Here is a 20,798-nt window from a genome sequence, read left to right on the forward strand (position 1 = left end):
AGATTTAATAGTTCCATGAATGGGTATATGTTGCTAGGTTTCAAAACTGCGTACCTATCAATTGAATTAAAATTGTTTTGCTCTGCTCTGGAAAAAAACAAACACAAGATGCCTAAAATACTTACTGTTCAGTGTGCAGTAAGTCAATTTTTGTATGCTTCTCAGCCTTATACAAGCGTTCTACAGTGATCTTCATTTCCTCTAAGAGATGAACAGATATTTAAGTAATCGAAATAGCTTAATTTAAAGGTATGATAGCAGGTGACTAATAAGTGAACGCATTTGAAATAAATTATAATTCCACTGACATGCAACAAAACGATCTATTGTGTATATACATAATAATAACTGAACTGGAGAATTTGCCAACTGAGTAAAAAATTACCAAAGAGTAAACATAGGTTTACAGGGCCAAATCATTTTTGGCCCTCGTAAAAATGGCACAACTTAAGACTACCTGTTAATAAAAAGTTCTATTATGTAATTAAAGAATTTAGGCAATAATACATATGGTTCTTGGGAGTCTAAAGCTGGTTTTGGCAATAATAACGAATATGGTGGTTTAGGGGTCAATACTTTATATCTTATCAGCCATACAGTTTTATTTGGGATCGGCCAGAGCGCTCAGTTCACATGAGGGCTGTGTCTGATCACTAAGCCAGGACAGGCTGCCACACCTTGTGCACACTGGCGTAGCTATAGGGGTCGCAGCGGTCGCAATTGCGACCGGGCCCCAAAGCCAGGGGGGCCCACGGCCCCCCGCACCACATCAATAAAAAGTTACTATAGTAACTCGGGCCGCGGGCCCCTGTTACTATAGTAACATACTTTACTTACCTTCCTGGTTCCGGATCGCAGCGGAGGTCCTGACGTCAAGCGCTGTGCGCAGCGCATGACGTCACAGCGCTATGCGCCGCGCACAGCATCGAGACGACAGAACTCCCACCGCGGCCGAAGAGGAAGGTAAGGTTAGCCCTGACTGGCGGGGTCTCACTCCCGGGACCCGCCAATCAGCTGTTTTGAAGGGGCCGCAGCACTCGTACGAGAGCTGCTTCCCCTTCATTCCTGTCACTTCATTCCGGTCACACTGTGAATCGGTGTCGGCGATTCACAGTGTGAGCGAGTAGTGAAATGAAGGGGAAGCAGCTCTCGTACGAGTGCTGCGGCCCCTTCAAAACAGCTGATTTGCGGGTCCCGGGCGACACATCAGCTATTGATGGCCTATCCTGTGGATAGGCCATCAATGTTTAGGGACTGCAGAACCCCTAAGCCTACGATGTATCAGGCTTAGGGGGCCCATGAGACAGGATCACAGATTGTGTGATCCTGTCTGCTGGGCCCTGTATCTAAGCCAATCACATGGTAGGCTTAGATACATGGCCCATGCGTGATCCTGTCTGCTGGGCCCTGTATCTAAACCTACCACACTGTAGGTTTAGATACAGGGCCCCAGCACACAGTAATCTTATACTGTATAAGATTACTGTCTGCTGGACCCTGTATCTAAGCCTACCTTGTGGTAGGCTTAGATACAGGGTCCCACAGACAGTATCACACATGGGCCCTGTATCTAAGCCTTAGGGTATGTGCACAGACACTAATTACGTCCGTAATTGACGGACGTATTTCGGCCGCAAGTACCGGACCGAACTCAGTGCAGGGAGCAGGGCTCCTAGCATTATAGTTATGTACGATGCTAGGAGTCCCTGGCTCGCTGCAGGACAACTGTCCCATACTGTAAACATGTTTTCAGTACGGGACAGTTGTCTGGCAGCGAGGCAGGGACTCCTAGCGTCGTACATAAGTACGACGCTAGGAGCCCGGCTCCCTGCACTGTGTTTGGTCCAGTACTTGCGGCCGAAATACGTCCGTCAATTACGGACGTAATTAGTGTGTGTGCACATACCCTAACACATGTGTTACTAATCATTTTTTGTGTGTTTTCTTACAGGTTCGGTCGTTGGACTACGGCGGATTCCAGGACTACTTCGATGACAGCTTTTTTTTTTATTAATAAAATGGTTAATGAGGGCTGTGTGGGTTTTTTTTTTATTTCATAAAATATTTTTTCTATGTCTTTGTGTTTTTTTTTTTAAACTATATTACTACCGCCTTAGTAATGGCCGCCGGCTGATTGACAGCATCCATTGCTAAGGCGGGGCTTAGTGTTAGCGGATGCAGAGGCTAACACTAACCCCCTTTATTACCCCGGTACCCACCGCCACCAGGGGTGCTGGGAAGAGCCGGGTACGATCCAGTACCTGACCATCTGTAGTGATGGTCGGCCACTGGGGTGGCCGCAGGCTGGTATTATCAGGAGGGGAAAGGCCAAAAACAGTGGCCCTTCCCATCCTGGTAATGCTGCCTGCTGCTGCTTTATTGTATCTGGCTGGTTATGAAAATGGGGGGGACCCCACGTCATTTAAAAAAAAATAAAAAAAAAAATAATTGGAAAGAACGATGTCGGGTCCCCCCCAATTTTCATAACCAGCCAGATACAACACAGCAGCAGCAGGCAGCATTACAAGGGTGGGAAGGGCCACTGTTTTTGGCCTTCCCCAGCCTAATACTACCAGCCTGCGGCCACCCCGGTGCCTGCCCGTCACTACAGATGGTCGGGTACTGGTTTGTACCCGGCTCTTCCCAGTACCCCTGGTGGCGGTGGGTACCAGGGTAATAATGGGGGTTAGTGTAGCCTCTGCACCGGCTAACATTAAGCCTCGCCTTAGTAATGGAGGTTGTCAATCAGCCAGCGGCCATTACTAAGGCGGTGATAATAAAGTTTAAAAAGATACAAGCACATAGAAAAAATATTTTATTGAAATAAAAAAACAACCCTCATTAACCATTTTATTGAGAATAAAAAAAACGCCGTCATTGAAGTCCTCGTATCCGAAGTCCAACAACCGAACCTGTAAAAAAAACACAAACACAAAAATAATCATTAACACATAAAGAAGCAAAATTATTATTCTTACCTATCCTGGGTCCAGCGCTGGAGCCGCAATGTCAGCGAGCTGGGCCCTGTATCTAATCCTATCATGTGTGATACAGTCTGCTGAGCTGTGTATCTAATCCAATCATGTATGATACTGTCTGCTGGGCCCTATATCTAATCCGATCATGTGTGATACTGTCTGCTGAGCCACTGTATCTAATCCTATCATGTGTGATACTGTCTGCTGAGCCACTGTATCTAATCCTATCATGTGTGGTACTGTCTGCTGAGCCACTGTATCTAATCCTATCATGTGTGATACTGTCTGCTGAGCCACTGTAGCTAATCCTATCATGTGTGGTACTGTCTGCTGAGCCACTGTATCTAATCCTATCATGTGTGGTACTGTCTGCTGAGCCACTGTATCTAATCCTATCATGTGTGATACTGTCTGCTGGGCCACTGTATCTAATCCTATCATGTGTGATACTGTCTGCTGAGCTGTGTATCTAATCCTATCATGTGTGATACTGCCTTCTGAGCCACTGTATCTAATCCTATCATGTGTGATACTGTCTGCTCAGCCACTGTATCTAATCCTATCCATAGTTTATAGGGTCGTAGTGCTATAGATATGCTATGCTGTCTCATATACGCACTTTTTTTGGGGGCGGACACATATGTATTGGGGCTATTTCCCGGACATTTTAAGCCCTGAGGGTATGTTCACACGGCAGCGTCCGTTACGGCTGAAATTACTGTGCTGTTTTCAGGAGAAAACAGCACCGTAATTTCAGCCGTAATGGCATGTGCAGGCGTCTTTTGCTGCGTCCATTACGAAAGTAACTGAAGCTGGTTTTCCATGGAGTCCATGGAAAACGGCTCCATTTACGTCTGAAGAAGTGACAGGCACTTTTTTACGCGCCGCCTTTTGACAGCGACGCGTAAAAAAAAATGACCGTCGGCACAGAACATCGTAAGACCCATTCAAATGAATGGGCAGATGTTTGCCAACGCTTTTGAGCCGCATTTTCGGACGTAATTCAATGCTAAAACGCCCGAATTACGTCCGTAAATAGTGTGTGTGAACCCAGCCTTAGTGACGCCCCCGGCTGCTAGTGCTGCATTGTTGGGTCACTTAGGAGACCCAGCGATGCAGCTGAAAGCGGACCGTCGGCCATGAGAAGTTTGCGGGGGGGGGGGGGCAGTAAGAATTTTTGCATCGGGGCCCATGAGCCTCTAGCTACGCCCCTGCTTGTGCAACTGCCTTTTCTCAGAGATGCCAATGGCCAGGGTAGTGAGTTACAGGCAGAAGCGAAACCCTAACCCCTAAGGCGCTCTTCACATTACATTTGTGATGTACGTTTAGCATGTACGCCAGGGAAGCATCCTGACGGAGGCCAAAAGAGTACCCTATACAAGGTATGAAATAGTTTAGTAGACTATGTTATTTCATACAACAGGATCCTGTGAAAAACATATATTGTGCAGTATACGTCTTTTAACATGGGAACCTATGAGTGACGGAAACTAATGTTTGACATCCGTCACAGGAATCCGTTTAACGTACAGTATATGTCATAAGCTTTTCATGACGTATACATTAAACCGATGCTATAATAGCCTATAGGTGACGGATGCCTGTGACGGTTGCAATACAGTGACATCCATCTCCCATAGGGCTATTATATTAGGCATAATTCACAGCAGTCTCCGTTTAACATATACGTTGGGAGCTTTTCTCGAGATATATGCTAAACATATGGCCAAAAACGTGATGTGGATGCAAGTCTGGCAATACAGGACTACAATTGTAGTGTGCTAAAAGTGCATGCAGTAATAAGCAAGGAATTTGATTTCCACGCAGCCCTGTAGAGTTACTACTTCTTCACAAGTTCAAGCAATTACAATAATAACATTGTGGCCAGATTCACACAACGCAATATGGTGCAGAGTAGGGATGCACGATGCATCGAAACTTCGATAGTGTTTTGATACTGTGCATCCCCAAACGGTTCGATACCGTTATTTCATGTATTCCGATACTTAGCTGTGCGGCCGCACAGCTCAGTATAGTAACACATGAATGTATGAGAGCGGGGCTGCGGCTGTGTGATACAGTCATTGCTGTGCTCCTGAGCCCTGATAACAAGTGCGCGGGGTCAGGATGATGCGATGCGGCCGGCGCTGCACAAATGAGCGGTGGCACTGAAAACAGAACATGGCGAGCGCACTACAAAACACCCCCATGTTCTGTCTTCAGTGCCTGAACCGCCGCTCATTAGTGCATTAGTCTCCTCATGCTGACCGCACGCACACTTCCTGTCAGGAGCGGGGCAATGAGTGTATTACACAGCTGCAGCCCCGCTGGCGGAGATCAGAGAAACCTCTCATCTCCGCCGTTATTCCCGTGAATGTTGCGATCACAGCGGACTGCAGCATTCAGTGGAAAATGAGAAGGGGGGATGCCCCTTGGACCGCGTCACAGGGAATTCATTGAAGGACCCCAGGGCTGTCCTACCATATTTCCTGTTGTTAGGGCATACTTAGGTATGTCCTAACAACTGCCTGTGTACTATCAGTACACAGGCTAATGTACTGGGATATAGATATATGCCAGTACATTAAAGTTTAAAAAATAAAGTAAAAACATAAAGTAATGTTAAATTTTAAAAAAATACACATACACCTTTTTTACAATAAACATTAAAATAAGTTGCAATACATAAAATATACACAAATTCAGTATTGGCGTGGCCGTAATAACCTGCACAACAATTTTTTTTGCATCATTTATGATGTGTACGCTGTAAAAGATAATATAAAAACGGCTTTCTATCACTTATTATTGTGAGGCACGAGGTGCGATGAATTTAACCTCCACATGCCTCACATTAATAGTAATTAACCCCATCATGTACCTTACACATTAACCCATTATGACTGAGATGGGGTTAATTACTATAAATGTGAAGCACGTGGAGGTTAAATTCATCATAACACCACGTGCCTCACATCAGAAAATGTTTTTTTATTATTACTGTTGGCAAAGTATCGAATTGGTATCGAAATCGCAATACTACACGAAGTATCGGTATCGAAGTCCAAATTCTGGTATCGTGACATCTCTAGTGCAGAGTTTGATATGCTTTATTATCCAAAGGACGGAGTTCTTTGGCTAAAAAAAAATATGCATCTAAACAGCACCAAATTCCTTTATGACAAACAGTATGATAATGAAAGTTGACAAAATGGGTACTTACTGTAATGATGGGGGTAAGGAAACAGACAAGTGAGCCCTAATCTACCCGCCACTCAATCCCTGCCTACTTGCAACGACCCGCCCTAGGCGACAGTGTACAACTGGGCGACGGTCCCTACGCTCAATAAGTGCACGACAGACAAACAGACAAGGGTACACAGAAGCAAGGGAAAAGGGGCAGTTGCCCACGGCAACACCGTGAGCAACAAGAGTGGTGAACGAGCCGAGTCAAACCAGAAGTGTACGAGGTACCAAACGCAGAGCAGGAGAGTAGTGAACAAGCCGAGTCAAACCAGGAGTGTACGAGGTACCAAATGCAGAGCAGGAGAGTAGTCAGTAAGCCAGGGTCAAAATGAAGCAGGGACAAGTAGTTCAAGAAGCTGCAGCAGGGCCAGGAAACCAAACGAGAAGAATCACAAGAAAGGAGGAACAGGAAAGGCAGGTATAAATAGACAGAGGGCGGGAGCTAGCTCCGTCTGGCCAGGCTGTGATAGGCTCTCCCACTCTTAAGCCTGCCATCCTGAGTGGTGGAAGATGGAGTCAGTCTCACAGACATAGAAGCAGGTGCAGACTGATTACCTATGGGCGTAGATACAGAAGCTGTGCCTGGCAGATCCTTAACAGTACCCCCCCTATTATGAGGGGCCACCGGACCCTTTCTAGATGGACCTGGTTTATTGGGGAAACGAAGGTGGAACCTCCTGACCAATACCCCAGCGTGAACATCCCGGGCGGGTACCCAAGTCCTCTCCTCAGGCCCGTATCCTCTCCAATGGACCAGGTACTGGAGGGAGCCTTGGACCATCTTGCTGTCCGCAATCTTCGCCACCTCGAATTCTACCCCCTCAGGGGTGAGAACGGGGACAGGAGGTTTCCTCAAGGGAGCCAAGGACGGGGAGCAGCGTTTAAGGAGGGAGCCATGAAACACGTCGTGTACTCGAAAAGATGGGGGCAACTCCAGTCGGAAGGAGACAGGATTGAGGACTTCAATGACCTTGTACGGCCCTATAACTTCTTGGACGGGACTTTAAGGCGCAAGTTCTTTGACGATAGCCACACCAGATCCCCGACCATAAACAAGGGGTTAGCAGAACGTCTTCTATCTGCCTGAGTTTTTTGTATGCTCTGGGACGCCTCTAGGTTCTTCTGAACCTGGGCCCAGACTGTGCACAGTTCCCGATGAACGACCTCTACTTCGGGATTGTCGGAACTACCAGGTGAAATGGAGGAGAACAGTGGATTAAACCCAAAATTACAGAAAAAGGGGGAGACCCCTGACGAGTTACTGACCCGGTTATTAAGGGAAAATTTGGCGAGGGGAATGAATGAGACCCAATCATATTGACAGTCAGAGATAAAACACCTTAAATATTGTTCTAGAGACTGATTAGTCCTCTCAGTTTGGCCATTAGTTTCAGGATGGAAGGCAGAGGAGAAGGACAGATCAATCTCCAACTTTTTACAGAAGGCTCTCCAAAACAAAGAAACAAATTGTACCCCTCTGTCAGAAACAATACTGACAGGGACCCCATGGAGACGCAGGATGTGTTTGACAAACAAGGTAGCTAACGTCTTAGCATTGGGTAGTTTCTTGAGGGGCACAAAGTGGCACATCTTACTGAAGCGGTCTACTACCACCCACACCACCGACTTGCCTTGAGATGGAGGCAAATCGGTGATAAAATCCATGGAGATATGTGTCCAAGGTCTCTGGGGAATGGGCAAAGAACGTAGTAAGCCCGCTGGTCGGGACCTTGGAGTCTTGGACCCAGCACAAACCTCACAAGCGGCGACATAGGCCTTAACGTCTTTAGGCAACCCAGGCCACCAATAGTTTCTGGCAATGAGGTGTTTGGTACCCAGGATGCCTGGATGACCAGATAGTGCGGAGTCATGATTTTCCCTAAGTACCCTTACCCGGAATTGCAGGGGAACAAACAGCTTGTTCTCAGGAAGGTTCCCGGGAGCTGAACCTTGATCAGCAGCAATTTCAGAGACTAAATCAGAATCAATAGAGGAAATGATTATACCTGGAGGCAAAATACAAGCAGGATCTTCCTCCGAAGGAGGGCTGGCCATGAAGCTAAGCGACAGTGCATCAGCCTTAATATTTTTAGACCCAGCCCTATAGGTAACCAAAAAGTTGAATCTGGTAAAAAATAACGCCCATCGAGCTTGTCTCGGGTTTAGCCTTCGGGCAGATTCTAGGAAAACCAGATTCTTGTGGTCGGTAAGGACCGTTACCTGGTGCCTAGCCCCCTCCAGGAAGTGGCGCCACTCTTCAAATGCCCATTTAATGGCTAAGAGTTCGCGGTTGCCAATATCATAGTTACTCTCAGTGGGCGAAAACTTCCTGGAGAAGTAGGCACAGGGACGGAGATGGGTGAGGGACCTGGTACCCTGGGACAAGACAGCCCCCACTCCCACCTCGGACGCGTCAACCTCCACGATAAATGGCTCCATTTGGTTGGGCTGAACCAGCACCGGGGCCGAGATAAAGCACTTCTTAAGGACCTCAAAAGCCTGGACAGCCTCAGGAGGCCAGCGGAGGAGATCAGCACCCTTGCGAGTGAGATCCGTAAGAGGCTTAGCGATGACCGAGAAGTTAGCAATAAATCTCCTGTAATAATTAGCGAACCCCAAGAAGCACTGTAACGCCTTCAGGAAGGCAGGTTGGACCCATTCCGCCACAGCCTGGACCTTGGCGGGGTCCATGCGGAATTCATGAGGAGTGAGGATTTGACCCAAAAATGGTATCTCCTGCACCCCAAACACACATTTTTCGGTCTTCGCAAACAGTTTGTTTTCCCGAAGGACCTGGAGCACCTTCCTGACATGCTCAATGTGGGAGGACCAGTCCTTGGAAAACACAAGTATGTTATCAAGGTACACTACAAGAAATACCCCCAGGTAATCTCTTAAAATCTCATTTATGAAATTATGGAAGACCGCGGGAGCATTACACAACCCAAAGGGCATGACGAGGTATTCGAAATGACCTTCGGGCGTGTTAAACGCAGTCTTCCACTCATCCCCCTCTTTGATGCGGATAAGGTTATACGCCCCCCGTAGATCAAACTTAGAGAACCATTGGGCCCCCTGAACCTGATTAAAGAGATCAGGAATCAAAGGAAGGGGATACTGGTTCCTTACAGTGACCTTATTCAAGTTATGGTAGTCAATGCATGGCCTAAGACCACCATCCTTCTTCCCTACGAAGAAGAAGCCAGCACCTACCGGAGAAGTAGAGGGGCGAATGTAACCCTTGGCCAGGCATTCCTGGATATACTCTCTCATGGCTTCACGTTCGGGACAAGAGAGATTAAATATCCTACCCTTAGGGAGCTTAGATCCTGGTACCAAATCGATAGCGCAATCGTATTCTCTATGAGGAGGTAACACTTCGCAGGCCTCCTTAGAGAAAACATCAGCGAAGTCCTGAACAAACTCAGGTAGCGTGTTCACCTCCTCAGGGGGAGAAATAGAATTAACAGAAAAACATGACGTCAAGCATTCATTACCCCAGGGAGACCCACCTGTCGCTCTTTCACCATCCAGGAGAGGACGTAACACTATTTCTGGACACTTTGATGTGGAGGACTATTTACCGACAGAAACGGGGTAGGAGGACATTTGTCCCAACATTCCTTTCCTCCATATGTGACCAAAAGAACCATTCTAAATTGGGAAACCTTATAAAGGCGGACTGATCATTATCTGCTGTCAATACAAAAATATTTTTGACAACAATTTGAAACGATGGGAAACAATTAAGTATATGTATGCAGTATTGGCAAATGGGTTCCTCCTATTGTTTATATATCTGTTTATACCTATTTTATTCATACTAGTAAAAGTTATATTTTAGTACTCCGGATCTATTTTTTTCATTATTCTATTACTACGGAGAAGTGAATTAACCATTATCCAGGTGGGGGATATATAACACCACGAAATACACTAATAAATGTAAGCTGGTGTTTACTATGTTGAAAGTACAAAGCTTTCTTACCTATAAGCAGGTCACATTGTCGGTGATAAACACACACTACTCCATAGCTGAGCTGTGCAGAAAGATACAATGATAGCCGAGGTAAGGGAGAACCACGGTATGGAGGCGGGACCTGCTGAAGAATATATTGAACGATTTTCTCACTGTAAGGAGACAGAGAAACATACAATACCTAATTAAATAATATAAATGATATTATAAGGATGCAAGGCTGTCTTATTTATAAGAAAAAAAAATTAAAAAGACAATATATTCTGGGTCAAATGGCATAATTTGAAGCTCCTGAGGCCCCAAATGCAAAATCTGTAACAGGGTCCCCCAAGAACCATGTGGCATTTCTAATACTGGTGTCTTCTTATGTGGTCTTCGTGCCCCCTCAGGCATCAGGGTCTGGTTGCTACTGCTACCTCCACCCCTCTTATACCTATGCCAATGTCTGGATCCTAATTTAGGCTGGGTTCAAACGACCTATTTTCAGACGTATACGAGGCGTTTTCTGCCTCGTTTTACGTCTGAAAATACGTCTCAAATACGTTGTCAAACATCTGCCCATTACTTTCTATGGGTATAACGCTGTATTGTTCCCACGACGCGTAATTTTACGCATCGTACGGCAATTACGACGCGTAAAATTACGCCTCGTAAAAAGAAGTGCAGGACACTTCTTTGGACGTTTTTGGAGCTGTTTTCTCATAGACTCCAATGAAAACAGCTCCAAAAACGGACGTAAAAAACGCCGCGAAAACGCAGCGAAAAATGCAGCGAAAAACGCGAGTTGCTCAAAAAACGTCTGAAAAGCAGAGTCTGTTTTCCCTTGAAAACAGCTCTGTATTTTCAGACGTTTTTGGTCAATACGTGTGCACATACCCTCAGACAACCAGTACTTGATAGTACCAATAGGTAAAAAGACCTCAATCTTGACAAAGTAAGTCAGGCTAGCAACGTTGATTTTATGCGTTTATGTTGTTTTTTTTAGTTAAAAAAACGTCAATGTTCGAACTGTCTTTATATGGTGTACTGCTTTATGGGAGCAAGGTACACAGATGCAATGTGACCTTTGTTATAGGACAAGCTTGCTGTACTTTCGCCAACAGTGAACTGTCACATCTCTAAATTACCCCCATAGAATGAAGGCGTGCACCGAAACCATGGTATTAGCCTTACAAACCTGAGCAACTAAAGCTCTAAAGCTTGATGCCATACTGCCAAGTAGGCACCAACAGCCCTTGTGGAATGGGCAGTGACCCGAAGGGTGAGAACTTTTTTCCATAGCTCCAATGTCACTGTCTGGATCCAATGATGGCTTTGGTTGTCACAAACCCCTTATGCGACCCTTCAGAAAGAACAAAAAGAGAGTCAGAGCGCAAATCGACTTTGTCAGGGCAAGTTAGAAGTGGACCGCTCTAACCACATCAAGACAGTGTAAAGGCCGCTCCATCGGATTAGATGGAGAGAGGCTAAAGGAAGGAAGGACTATCTCCTTGTTGATGTGGTTGATAGAGACCACTTTTGAAAGAAAGGACGGGACAGAACGGAACACCATTTTATACTTACTGGATAATCAGAAAAGGAGACTTGCAGAGCAGAGCAGTCAGTTCCAGAACCCGCTTAATAGACGTAATGGCCACAAGCAAATTAACCTTCCAGGAACGGAGCAGTAGCAATAATTTGCATATGTGTTCAAAGGTAGAAAACTAAAGAGCATTCAGAACCTGTTGGGATCCCATTGTTAAGTGGGATGTCCAATGGCTAACAAAAAATGTGATCACTCCTTCTCGTGACGATCCTGTAGTCCATATTTGAAACTCATAATGTTCCTTTTATTCAGGAGGGATGACTCCGTAATCCTTAGGTGTTTTCGTGGTAAAAAAGTTGTTTATTTAAAAATATATAAAAAATATATGCATTTCATTTTAACAGAAATAAAACAAACCGGATAAGAACATGCAACGCGTTTCAACCTAGGACCTAGGTCTTCATCAGGCATAAAAAATACAGAGATTTCTATGAGGTTTAAATACTCTTTTCCCGGTTGAATAAGACTGGGTCCAGTGCTATGGGTCCAAGTTCATGGGGGAGTGGTCTTTTCCCTTGGTCATATGACGCACTTATTAGGGAATTTTTCAAAGGAACTACAACAAAGGAAATGGGTGCTTTGATTTAGGGATGAATTATTATGTTTCAATCTAAATTATGATATTGTTATTTTTTACTTGTTGATGTGTTTTCTAAGTAAATTGCATTATTTATTTTTGTTTGCAGTTTCTGTTTATTATAGGTGATCCGTTCTTTCTCTATATGTTCTGTTCCTTTTGATTCTAAAATACGTTCTAAGGCCTCATGCACACGACCGTATTTTTTCCCACCCGTAAATACTGGCGTAAATACGGGTCCGGTGTCACACGTATTCCACCCGTTTTGCACCAGTATTTACGAACCCATGCTCATAAATATGGGTCCGGTGTCACCCGTATTCCACCCGTATTTACGAGCACGTTTTTGGCGGCAAAATAGCACTGCACTAATCGGCAGCCCCTTCTCTCTATCAGTGCAGGATAGAGAGAAGGGACAGCCCTTTCTGTAATAAAAGTTAAAGAAATTCATACTTACCGGCCGTTGTCTTGGTGACGCGCCTCTCTTCACATCCAGCCCGACATCCCTGGATGACGCGGCAGTCCATGTGACCGCTGCAGCCTGTGATTGACCTGTGATTGGCTGCAGCGGTCACATGGCCTGAAACGTCATCCAGGACGTCGGGCCGGATGTCGAGAGGGACGCGTCACCAAGGCAACGGGCTGGAGACCGGACTGGAGGAAGCAGGAAGTTCTCGGTAAGTATGAACGTCTTTTATTTTTATTTTTTACAGGTTTATTCTGATCGGTAGTCACTGTCCAGGGTGCTGAAAGAGTTACTGCCGATCAGTTAACTCTTTCAGCTCCCTGGACAGTGACTATTTACTGACGTCGCTTAGCAACGCTGCCGTAATGACGGGTGCACACATGTAGCCACCCGTCATTACGAGAGCTCCATAGACTTCTATGGACTGTCCGTGCCGTTATTACGGCCTGAAATAGGACATGTTCTATCTTTTTCAACGGCACGGGCACCTTCCCGTGAGAAAACGGGAAGGCACCCGTCGCCAATAGAAGTCTATGAGCCCGTTATTAGGGGTCGTAATTACGACCCGTAATAACGGGAGTTTTTACGGTCGTGTGCATGAGGCCTTAGCGTTTATGCTTCAAAAAGCATTCTCGTAACCATGACTCCACGGCTCTATTTGTTGCTAGATGAATGGAAAAAGGAGTTGCTGTCGTGGTGACTACGGATACTCTAAATGCTGATTGGTTGATCACAAACTGTGTCATGTGATCCCACAAGGATGACCCTAATGTAACGTTACTACAAGGATGATAGATCTACCTATCTGCGGCGACTGATCTGGCCAGGAATATGGACCTGCAGAATGATGAAAAGCCTGTTTTTGGAAGAGCCGGTTTATAGAACCCCAAAATGAAGAGGAATATTTTGCTGGATTGTGCACTGTTTTGTTAACGATTACTACTCTTCCCTTTTCTACGTGACATGGTGTGTAGATTTCTTCCAAACGTAATGCTTCTTATCTAAAAAAAATATAAACTTTAACCAATCTCGTGTACATGGTCCTTAATTATTATAATATGGTTTTACTCCGAGTTCTCATGTGAAATTTTATTTTATGTCAGGGGTCAGCGTTTGTAGTTTAAATATCCAAAATGCTTCTCTTTCATTCAGTTTGACAATGTAGTTATGAGCTGTTTTCACTGTGTTCTATTGGGGAGATTTTTAATCCGGAGTCTATAGTGGGGATTTTCAGATGTGGAAGGAGCAAATGTCTTTGTTGTGAGAGTATAGACCATGGACGTAAATTTATAATAGCAAATATAACGAAGGAAGCAGTGGCGTAACTACCGCCGTAGCAGCCGTAGCGGCTGCTACGGGGCCCGCGGCATGAGGGGGCCCGTGTCGCCCGCTGGCACGGGCCCCCACCATGGCCGGAGGCTCCGCTAGCAGCCGCTATGGCTGCTACAGCGCGACGCCACTGAACACTACGGCAGAGCAGGGAGGTATCTCCCCGCTCTGCCATTAAACAAAAGACATGTATCCCCTCTCCACAGGATATCCACAGGATAGGGGATACATGTGTGATCGCTGGCATTGATAGGGAGAACAGGGTACTGAAAGTCCCCTGAAGTTCTCCATCACAAACCTTGGACTTCCGGGGTCTGTGTCGACAGCTCCGTAGAAATGAATGAAGCGCCGGTCGCGCTTGTGCGCATGCGTGACCAGCGCTCCTTTCGTTTTTATTGAGCTGCGCAGACGCCGGAAGTCAGAGGTTAGTCATGGAGAACTTGGGGGGACTTTTGGTCCCCCGTTCTCCTTATCGCTGCCAGCGATCACACATGTATCCCCTGTCCTGTGGATAGCGGATGCATGTCTTTTGTAGGACACACTGTAGGTTAAATTTTTTTGGGAGGGGGGACGCTGTATGGCGTTCCCTACAGGGGGGGGCTGTATGGCGTTCCCTACAGGGGGGGCTGTATGGCGTTCCCTACAGGGGGGGGCTCTATGTCGTTCCCTACAGGGGGGGAGCTGTATGGCGTTCCCTACAGGGGGGGGGCTGTATGGCGTTCCCTACAGGGGGGACTTATGGCGTTCCCCACAGGGGGGGCTTATGGCGTTCCCCACAGGGGGGGCTGTATGGCTTTCCCTACAGGGGGGGCTGTATGGCGTTCCCTACAGGGGGGGCTGTATGGCGTTCCCCACAGGGGGGGCTTATGGCGTTCCCCACAGGGGGGGCTTATGGCGTTCCCCACAGGGGGGGCTGTATGGCGTTCCCTACAGGGGGGGGCTGTAAGGCATTCCCTACAGGGGGGGCTGTATGGCGTTCCCTACAGGGGGGGCTGTATGGCGTTCCCTACAGGGGGGCTGTATGGTGTTCCCTACAGGGGGGGCTTATGGCGTTCCCCACAGGGGGGCTGTATGGCGTTCCCTACAGGGGGGGCTGTATGGCGTTCCCTACAGGGGGGGCTATATGGCGTTCCCTACAGGGGAGGCTGTATAGCATTCCCTACAGGGGGGGCGGTATGGCGTTCTCTACAGGGGGGCTGTGTGGCGTTCTCTACAGGGGGGCTGTATGGCGTATACAGCCCCCTCTGTAGATAACGCCATACAGCCCCCCCTGTAGAGAACGCCATACAGACCCCCTGTAGATAACGCCATACAGCCCCCTCTGTAGATAACGCCATACAGACCCCCCCTGTAGATAACGCCATACAGACCCCCCCTGTAGATAACGCCATACAGCCCCTCTGTAGAGAACGCCATACAGCCCCCTGTAGATAACGCCATACATCCCCCCTGTAGATAACGCCATACAGCCCCCTCTGCAGATAACGCCATACAGACCCCCCTGTAGATAACGCCATACAGACCCCCCCTGTAGATAACGCCATACAGACCCCCCCTGTAGATAACGCCATACAGCCCCCTCTGTAGATAACGCCATACAGCCCCCTCTGTAGATAACGCCATACAGCCCCCTGTAGATAACGCCATACAGCCCCCTTTGTAGATAACGCCATACAGACCCCCCTGTAGATAACACCATACAGCCCCCTCTGTAGATAGCGCCATACATCCCCCTGTAGATAACGCCATACAGCCCCCCCTGTAGGGAACGCCATAAGCCCCCCCTGTGGGGAACGCCATAAGCCCCCCCTGTGGGGAACGCCATATGCCCCCCCTGTAGGGAACGCCATACAGCCCACCCTGTAGATAACGCCATACAGCCCCTGTAGATAACGCCATACAGCCCCCCTGTAGATAACGCCATACAGCCCCCTTTGTAGATAACGCCATACAGCCCCCTCTGCAGATAACGCCATACAGACCCCCCCTGTAGATAACGCCATACAGACCCCCCCTGTAGATAACGCCATACAGACCCCCCCTGTAGATAACGCCATACAGCTCCCTCTGTAGATAACGCCATATAGCCCCCTGTAGATAACGCCATACAGCCCCTGTAGATAACGCCATACAGCCCCCTTTGTAGATAACGCCATACAGACCCCCCTGTAGATAACACCATACAGCCCCCTCTGTAGATAGCGCCATACATCCCCCTGTAGATAACGCCATACAGCCCCCCCTGTAGGGAACGCCATAAGCCCCCCCCCCTGTGGGGAACGCCATAAGCCCCCCCTGTAGGGAACGCCATACAGCCCCCCCTGTAGGGAACGCCATACAGCCCACCCTGTAGATAACGCCATACAGCCCCCCTGTAGATAACGCCATACAGCCCCCCCTGTAGATAACGCCATACAGCCCCCTTTGTAGATAACGCCATACAGACCCCCCTGTAGATAACACCATACAGCCCCCTCTGTAGATAGCGCCATACATCCCCCTGTAGATAACGCCATACAGCCCCCCCTGTAGGGAACGCCATAAGCCCCCCCCCTGTGGGGAACGCCATAAGCCCCCCCTGTAGGGAACGCCATACAGCCCCCCCTGTAGGGAACGCCATACAGCCCACCCTGTAGATAACGCCATACAGCCCCCCTGTAGATAACGCCATACAGCCCCCCCTGTAGATAACGCCATACAGCCCCCTTTGTAGATAACGCCATACAGACCCCTCTGTAGATATCTACAAAGGGGGCTGTATGGCGTTATCTACAGTGGGATGTATGGCGCTATCTACAGAGGGGGCTGTATGGCGTTATCTACAGGGGGGTCTGTATGGCGCTATCTACAGAGGGGGCTGTATGGCGTTATCTACAGGGGGATGTATGGCACTATCTACAGAGGGGGCTGTATGGCGTTATCTACAGGGGGATGTATGGCGCTATCTACAGGGTGGGCTGTATGGCGTTATCTACAGGGGGCTGTATGGCGTTATCTACAGGGGGCTGTATGGCGTTATCTACAGGGGGGCTGTATTGCGTTATTTACAGGGGGCTGTATGGCGTTATCTACAGGGTGGGCTGTATGGCGTTATCTACAGGGTGGGCTGTATGGCGTTATCTACAGGGGGGCTGTATTGCGTTATCTACAAGGGGGAGCTGTAAAAAAGGCACTATCCACAAGGAGGGGTTGTGTGACACCCAGGGGAGGGGGGGCCCCAGTCAAAAGTTTGCTATGGGGCCCAGTTTTTCCTAGTTACGCCCCTGGAAGGAAGACTATAAAATTGAAACCTTTTTGAACTCCAGCACAGAGTTTGTGATCTGTGTTATTGAATGTCAGTGTGGTATGCAATATGTGGGTTGAACCACACAACCACTTCGATGTAGACTAAATAACCATCGATTTAATGCAAAAATAGGATATCAAAAACACAGCCTCTCAAGACATTTACTCAGATATCACAATTCATCTTTCTCTGGATTAAAAATCTCCCCAATAGAACATATAGTCAAAACAACTCATAACCGCATTGCCACACTGAATGAAAGAGAAGCATTTTGGATATTTAAACTACAAACGCTGACCCCTGACGGCCTTAACGAAAACATAGAAACAACATAAAAAAAATGTTCACATGAGAACTCGGAGTAAAACCATATTATAATAATTGAGGTTCATGTACACGAGATTGGTTAAAGCTTATATATTTTTTTAGATAAGAAGCCATAAATACTTATGTTTGGAAGAAATCTACACACCATGTCACGTAGAAAAGGGAAGCGTAGTAACCGGTGGTAATTTACGGTGGCTGCAATGGCAACCGGAGACTAATACTGGCCTCCTGGTCTGCCAGCGACGGAAGCCTCCTATGCCCCGCTCAGTGCCGGAACCTAAAAGGCTTAGGATAAGCTGTGATCAAAAAGTCGCATGTACCCCAAAATGGTACCAATAATAACTATAGTTCGTCTCGCAAAAAAACAGCCCTCATACCACTAAGTCTATGAAAAAATAAAATTAGTTAAGGCTCCAATAAGTCAGGAAATAAAAAATATGCCATTGTGCAGGTCTGAGGGGAACATTTCTTGTGTTTCAAGAGGCGACTTATCAAGGCCCTAAAATTAGGGAACCAAGAAGGGGGCCCAAACATATCTGCTGAAAGCGAGGGTGCCCGTATTATACCAGGACAACACTTTCCCAGCAAAATTCCCCAAACTGCAAAGGTGCAGAGTGTGGACCAAAAGGGGATAGAAAAGGACACCGTTCATCAGTGCGACAGTGGCCTGTGCAGAAAGGATTGCTTCACAGCGTAACACACATCTATGGATTATTTTACCCCATTATTATACCACCTGACTATGCCCCTGATGTACTCCTCCCAGCTTACATGTACCCCCACATTTTAAACTGAAATACCAGTAACACTCAAACAAAAATACTACCAAGCAAATTCCACGCTCCAAAAGCCAAATGGTGCTCCTTCCCTTCTGAGCCCTACAGTGTGCCCAAACAGCAGTTTACTTCCACATATATGGCATCGCCATACCCGGGAGAACCCTTTTAACAATTTTTGGTGTGTAAGTCTCCTGTGGCACAAGCTGGGCACAACATATTTCTCACTGAAATGTCACACCTAGGGAAAAATTTTCATTTTTACTTTGCACCATCCGCAGCGCAATCATTTATGGAAAAGGCCTGTGGAGTGAAAATGCTCACTACACCCCTTAATAAATGCCTTGAGGGGTGCAGTTTCCAAAATGGGGTCACTTCTCAGGGGTTTCTTTTATTATTTTACATCAGAGCCTCTGCAATTGTGAACCAATACTGTGTAAGTTGCCAAATTAGGCCTCAACTTCGCATGGTACTCTTTCACTACTTAGCCCTGTCGCTAGTCCAGGCAAAAGATAAGTGCCTCATGTAGGGTGTTTCTAAAATGAGAAACACAGCATAATAATTAGAGAGCTGTCTTTTTATGGTGGTACAAGCTGGGCACCACATATTGGCATATCTATGGAAAAAATCCCATTTTCACTCTGCAACATCGAGTGCACACTAATTTCTGCAAAACACCTGCGGGGTTACCATGCTCACTACACCCCTAGGTGAATACCTTGAGGAGTGTCGTTTCCAAAATAGGGTCACTTCTGGGGGTCTCTACTGTTTTGGTCCCACAGGTGCTTTGCAAATGCAACATAGCGTCCAGAAACCAATCCAGCAAATTCTGTACTGCAAAAGCCAAATGGCGCTTCCTCCCTTCTGAGTTCTGCTGTTCTGAGCCCTACAGCATTTTATGACAACATATGGGGTATTGCCGTACTCGGGAGAAATTGCTTTATAAATCTTGTGGTTCTTTTTTTTCTTTATTTGTTGATAAAATTAGAAATTTTGAGCTAAAGCTACGTCTTATTGAAGAAAAATTAGTTTTTTTATTTTCACTGCCCAATTCTAATAAAATCTATGAAACATCTGTGAGGTCAAAATGCTCACTACACTCGTAGATGAATTCTTCATGGGGTGTAGTTTCTTAAATGGAGTCACTTTTTCAGTGTTTTCACTGTTTTGGTCCTAAAGGGGCTTTGCAAATGCGACATTGCCTCCGCACACTATTCCTGCTACATTTGAGCTCCAAAAGCCAAATAGCACTCTTTTCCTTCTAGGCCCTGCTGTGTGTACCCCATGTGGGGTATTGTTTTACTCGGGAGAAATTGCTTTACAAATGTTGTGGTGGTTTTTTTCCTTTAGTCCTTATGAAAATGAGAAAAAATTAGCTAAACCTACATTTTCTTTGAAAGAATGTAGATTTTCATTTTCACGGCCTAATTCCAATAATTTCTGCAAAAAACCTGGGCGGTCAAAATGCTCACTATACCCCTAGATAATTTCCTCAAGGGGTGTCGTTTCCAAAATGGGGTCACTTGTGGGTGGTTTTCACTGTTTTGTCCCTTCGGGGGCATTGCAAATGCGACATGGCCTCCCCAAACCATTCCTGCTAAATTTGAGTTCTAAAAGCCAAATGGTGCTCCTTCCATTCTAAGCCCTGCCGTGCGTCCAGACAGCCATTTAGTACCATATGTGGGGTATTGTTTTAGTTTGGAGAAATTGCTTTACAAATGTTGCAGTGATTTTTCTCCTTTAGTCCTTGTGGAAATGAGAAAAAATTAGCTAAACCTACATTTTCTTTGAAAGAATGTAGATTTTTATTTTCACGACCTGCTTCCAATAATTTCTGTAATAAACCTGTGCGCTCAAAATGCTCACTATACCCGTGGATCATTTTCTTTAGGGGTCTATTTTTTCAAATTGGGTCACGTTTTGGCACCACAACAGGCCTTCAAAACTGAAGCCCTTCCCAAAATCCACTAGGTGCTTCTTTGATTCTGAGGCCTGTGCTTCAGTCCAATAGCACACTAGGACCACATGTGGGATATTTCTTAAAACTGGCGAATCTGGGCATTAAATATTGAGTTGCATTTCTCTGGTAAAACTTTCTGTGTTACAAAACAAATTGATTGAAAATGAATTTCTGCAAAAAAAAATGAAATTTGTAAATTTCACCTCTACTTTGCTTTAATTCCTGTGAAACGTCTAAAGAGTTAAGAAACGTTCTAAATGCTGTTTTAAATACTTTGAGGGGTGAAGTT

General features: G+C 46.5%; 1 protein-coding gene across 1 annotated transcript in view; it reads right to left on the reverse strand.

Annotated features, from left to right (window-relative positions):
• REC8 (REC8 meiotic recombination protein) overlaps positions 1 to 20,798 on the reverse strand; it is a 241,705-nt gene that overhangs the window by 185,052 nt on the left and 35,855 nt on the right. The window contains exons 3-4 of the mRNA XM_075828870.1: positions 10,213 to 10,355; positions 126 to 201 (exon numbers count right to left, since the gene is read on the reverse strand). Coding sequence (XP_075684985.1) covers positions 126 to 201; positions 10,213 to 10,355 — 219 coding nt within the window. The remainder of the gene's footprint in view (positions 1 to 125; positions 202 to 10,212; positions 10,356 to 20,798) is intronic.

The sequence above is a fragment of the Rhinoderma darwinii genome, chromosome 1 (genome assembly GCF_050947455.1).
Source record: "Rhinoderma darwinii isolate aRhiDar2 chromosome 1, aRhiDar2.hap1, whole genome shotgun sequence".
NCBI lineage: Eukaryota > Metazoa > Chordata > Amphibia > Anura > Rhinodermatidae > Rhinoderma > Rhinoderma darwinii.